Here is a 5,133-nt window from a genome sequence, read left to right on the forward strand (position 1 = left end):
GTCTTAAAAGATGAATATTCACAAGACCAAGAAAAAAAACCAAAAGAAAAAATTCTATCAAAATCCCTACTACCTCTGAAAAAAGCCAAGTGAACAGTGAAACATTATCTTTAACTCTCTTATGTTGAAGAGGAACCAAAGTGAGCGGTTAGGGATGGGCAAAGTTGAGTGGTACAGTGTTTGCTGGAACAAACCCAGCAACTCCAGAACCAATGGGCGCCTGCTATGCATCAGCAGCTGCGACATTGGTGCTTCTAAGACACTCAGCCTGAGAGGTGCTCAGAGCTAACTCCAGGCTCGCTCTTACACATATATGCACATTAATAACCAAAGAAAGGGAGTCGAGGGATATGGAAAGGGTTGGAGGGAGGAAAGAGAGAGGAGATGAGTGAAATATTTAAATTGAAATATATTTTAAAAATTAAACAACTAAATAAATGAATCACTAACCCAGGGAATTAGGGAAGCGTAACAAACATATTGAAGTACGAATAACTAAAAAGCAAACTACATCACAGAATATACACACAGAGCATAGCATACAAAATGGGACAGGCCCACTTTCTAACTCCTGTATTCCTCCCGGAAAGGCAGGAGTTTACACTGCTCAGGTCGACTCACACTTCTGAACTCCAGGGTAGCAGGGTAGCAGGGTAGCCATGCCACACGACCTAGACGAAGGAATTTACTCTGTATGGCTTAAAGTTATAGAACACTAAAGGAGTCAGATTGCATTGAGGGCGAGGAATTGGATGTGCTTCCCCCATGGCCGTCCAAAGGGCATGTGATAAAGCTCAGCATGTGTTCTTCAAAACCGGTTTAAAATCAGGCTCAATGGACACTTTCCCACAGGATTAGCCTTCCCTTAACCAAGCTCAGGATAGCCCTGGCATTTAATGTTATTTTAGAGGCATAAGACCATTCAGTTAAAGCAGAGAGCTGCATAAACTGGGGCAAAAACTGCTTACCAATGTTTGTAGATAGAATGATTGAAATGATTCTGCTGCTGAAATAGAGGTGTGCGCGAGTGCACACACACACACACACACACACACACACACACACACACAAACTGAATTACTAATGTGAACTGTGAGTAAATGAAGACTAGTGGCTGGTACAAGATTGCCCTAACAGATCATCAGCTAATTTGTATATGAATAGGTTAAATGCAGAGATGGACAGACCTTTGCTGATAATGGTAGCAAAGGGATAAAATTTGTTAAGATTTCCTAACAATGTTCCTGTAAAGTAAAACAAAACACACCAGAATGACTTGACAGAAAGACTTAAATAAATGGCCGAGATGGCACTGATTTAGGCAAACAATTTAACACAACAGTGTTCAATTTAAGTTAGTTATAAACTAAACTTGTCTAAGAAAAAAAGTTAAAAAGAAACAAGTTAAAATAAGCAAAGATAGCTGAACACAGGAAATTCTCAAACTTTAAAAACTTTTTTTTCCTTTTAAAGAAACTAGAACAGATAGGTACTGAATGTATAGCAGGTAGTATTTCTGGAGAGATGTACAAGAGAGCAGTACTGGTATGTATCTCTTTAAATAGAACTAAATGATGGGTGTCAGGGCGAGAGACGAAATGTTTACTGACTGAATCTGGAATGTAAGTCAATGAAAAACTAATTAAAACCTTTGGCAGCAGCATGGATGAGGCTTGAGCCCCAGAACCAACACAAAACAAGCAAGCAAGCAAGCAAGCAAGCAAGCAAGCAAGCAAGCAAGCAAGCAAGCAAGCAAGCAAGCAGGCAAGCAAGCAGGCAAGCAAGCAACCAAGCAAGCAAGCAAGCAAGCAAGCACACCCAAACAAAGCCCGAAGCACAAAGCAAACCAGGAAACCAAATCCAAGATCACAGCCAGCCACCAGAGGCATTGTTAGGACCAAGAAGGTTAATCTGGCATTTGAATTCTTCCATCATCAGACAAGGTTTATCACTTCAGAGGCACCGCTGGGGAGTTTGACTGGAGTACTGGTGTGAGCCACTACTCACTACAGTAGCCACGGTGACTACCGTCTTCCATAGCTTCTGCTGTATTACACACGGCCTGCATCTGTATATGAATTGAAGTTCAACAAAAATAAAGAACAACTTTGATTTAAAAAGTACCTCAAGGCAATAAAAAAAATTATTTTAATTTTTGATACATATTAAAACATTTTAGTCAGGTCTTCCTGACAGCATAACAGGACAGATACACAAGACCTCAAACATGCTTTAAAATGACATTCAGCAAAGTACTGAAGGTGTAATAAATAGCGATAATCACACACAAACACATTTCATACCCAGTCATTAAGCTGCTAAAACAGACAGCTAAGGAATAAATAAACAAGAATTAACAATTAAAGAAAAATAAGTGGGGTTTGTAATTCCCTCTACTTAAAGAGGGGGGCAATCTGAACACTTTAATTTGCTTTTCTTCAAGATTATAGCACTGACCCCTCCCCCAAGAATAAAATATCCTGGGGGGTGGGAAATCACTCTCACAATAATGCAGTTTTTAAATACAAGAAATAAATATGAAACCAGCAAAGCAATTTCAAGTTGTAATAAAAATGGTCCCCCAGCCCCAAAGCTATGGAAATATAGCGTCACTGTGGTAGCAATGACAGTACCTGCTGTGACAGTGCCTATGCGCTAAACTCATCTGAGACCTTGACAGGACTGTAGTGCAAATCCCTAGGGTCCAACTCAGGCAAACCCCCGTGTCAGGGAAAGACATTACCCCGTGGAGCTGAGCGGGCACAATTTCTGTATGTATTTTATAAAGTTCAAAATGTAATGCATAGTAGAGAATCTTCATCCGCTTCCTTCTGTCCCTAAATTGATGAAAACAGAAATGTGTTGGGATTTCACCATTTGGTCTGAACCACACCAGAGTAGTAAAGTCAGCATTAGAAAATCTATAAAAGAGTTTTGCTTCCCGACAGCAATTTTCTCTAACGCTATGGAACTTTTACATCACTGTGTGTTGAATGAAAGAGCAGATTCTTTTCCTGCGACAGGTCCATATGATGAAATCTACTAGCAGACAATGTTATGCAAACAAAGAGGTGACTCTAAGGCTCTGTCTCCTTTTTTGTACATTAACAACCTCAGCATCTAGTATAATAATAAGTTACATGATGGCAAAGAGCATCCAAGAGTCAATGGAAAGAAGGTACCGCTTTGTACAAACCAACCTTTTAACATAAGATAGATAAAATGGCAGTTACATGAATAAAGCAGCCATATTTCTACTATTAAACTTAAGTACCAGGATTTAAAAAAACAAAAACAAAACCAGGTATAAGCAAACAGAAGAACATGACTGAAGAATACGAATACATAATGCATTTTTAGCTGCTAAAACAGCAAACTCTAGCTCTTAGAGTTACACATTGTTAAATTTAACCATGCAGGCTAACATATAATAAGAAATCACCCTGCATCTTTTCATTTTAAACTAAAACTAGTTTAATTGTAAAGTTACAAAACAGTGAGTGGATATTGCTCCAGCTTGCATACAGTCTGGCGATTCTGTCCTAACACAGCAGCAAAGCCTCGTCATCACTTGTTTCCATTTTCACTGTGGCTTCTAAGCAAGTGTCTGGTATCTGGGCTGTGTGCACAATGCCACAGCGCTCGCAGGGGCCGTCCCGGTTACTTGTTCTCACTCCAGGGTTTCCTGCACTGTGTGGCTGTCTAAACCCTTGTACTTGGTCTGAGGCAAGATCAAGAAGAGGTCTGGAGCAGTCATTGGCATCAATGTCCGAAGCTCCGTCTGAAACTGGAATTAGCATTTCGACGTCATCGTCGTCTTCTCGTCCACTCACCGCGGTGTCCAGCTGTCTCAAAGGACTCCGGTTCTGGGTAGTGGAGCTCGATCGACCTAGTGTAAAGCGGACCCAGCGCAGGCCCTGAGTCATCCGACTTAAAGCACTTGTGAGCTGGTGACGTGCTGGGCTCACACTCGGGGCTTCCACACTTGACACTTCCCTTCCATCTGCATGGCCACCTCGGGTGCTCTGAGCTGAGGAATTCCCACCTGATCCCACTGTGGCCTCCACGGCGGTCGTGGGAGGGACCTTCTGGGGCAAAGGTGCTGCAACGCCACCCGATGCTCCCGCCGTATCCCTTCTCTCATTTTCTGTGTCAGTGTCATCGGACTCCACGGAGAATAAGCTTCTGTGAGGGCGACTCCTTTCAGTTTCTCTGCTGCTGCTCTGGCTAGGGACAACCTCATCTCCATCTCCTGAGACCAAAGCCAATGACCCTGAATGACGTGATCTCGCAAAATTAAAAATACGGTTCCAAATGTTGCTAGATCTGCCTGTCATAGGAAGCCTGATTGAAGTAAATCCCAGCTGAGATCGGACAGCTAGCCTCAGGTTTTCTAAAACGGAAGCCTGCAAGAGTAAGGAAAGAAAGAAGACAGTGAATAATTAGGTATTAAGCTGAAAAACATTCTTTGACTCACTGTTACTAGGAACAGCAATGAGCTAAGTTAAATTCACTTACTTCTACAGGTCTACTCATAGAGAATCTAATCTGTACCTTAAATCTTAACATTACAGTGACAGTGTTGTCAATTACAGCAATTATAAATCACAATCATATTCCAATCCTACAACTGTACCAAGTCTGGAAAATAAATAGATACACTGAAAATTTCTACCGGACTTCACTACGTGACTTGTTTATGATTGTGCTCCTTTATTCTCCTAAAAACTTACAGTTAGACTTGAGTCACAAGGCTGAACTGTCCTGTCAATATGGGAATCCCATTTTACAGAGCTAGATTCCAAGGATGGAGTGAATGAATCCTGAGGACGCCGTTTTACTGTTTCAAATAAAGGCCTGAACATACTTGTAATACAGACTAGAAATCAAAAGTATATATTTGGATGCCTTCTCAAGTTTTAAGAAATAAGCTTTTATTTTTCAGTTTAGGATTAAATATGAACCATGTTAGTATTTAAAAATTGATAATTTAAAATTTTACAGACTTTAAAAATATGGAATGCTTCACAACTCAATTAGCACACAATGAAAGTATCTCTCGAGACATCCGGCACCCTCCCAGTCGGAGGACAGTGACCTGCCCTGCAAGGAGCGCCATCTTGGCTCCGGGAC

At 41.1% G+C, this 5,133-nt stretch overlaps 1 protein-coding gene across 2 annotated transcripts in view; it reads right to left on the bottom strand.

The window, feature by feature from the left end:
- Window positions 1-2,107: 2,107 nt before the first annotated feature.
- Window positions 2,108-5,133, bottom strand: part of Lrp12 (LDL receptor related protein 12) — a 73,396-nt gene continuing 70,370 nt past the window's right edge. For both annotated transcript variants that reach the window (XM_021183312.2, XM_029469889.1), the window contains one exon: window positions 2,108-4,406. In XM_021183312.2, coding sequence (XP_021038971.1) covers window positions 3,543-4,406 — 864 coding nt within the window. In that variant the 3' untranslated portion in view covers window positions 2,108-3,542. The remainder of the gene's footprint in view (window positions 4,407-5,133) is intronic.

This window comes from Mus caroli, chromosome 15, assembly GCF_900094665.2.
Source record: "Mus caroli chromosome 15, CAROLI_EIJ_v1.1, whole genome shotgun sequence".
In the NCBI taxonomy this organism is placed as follows: domain Eukaryota; kingdom Metazoa; phylum Chordata; class Mammalia; order Rodentia; family Muridae; genus Mus; species Mus caroli.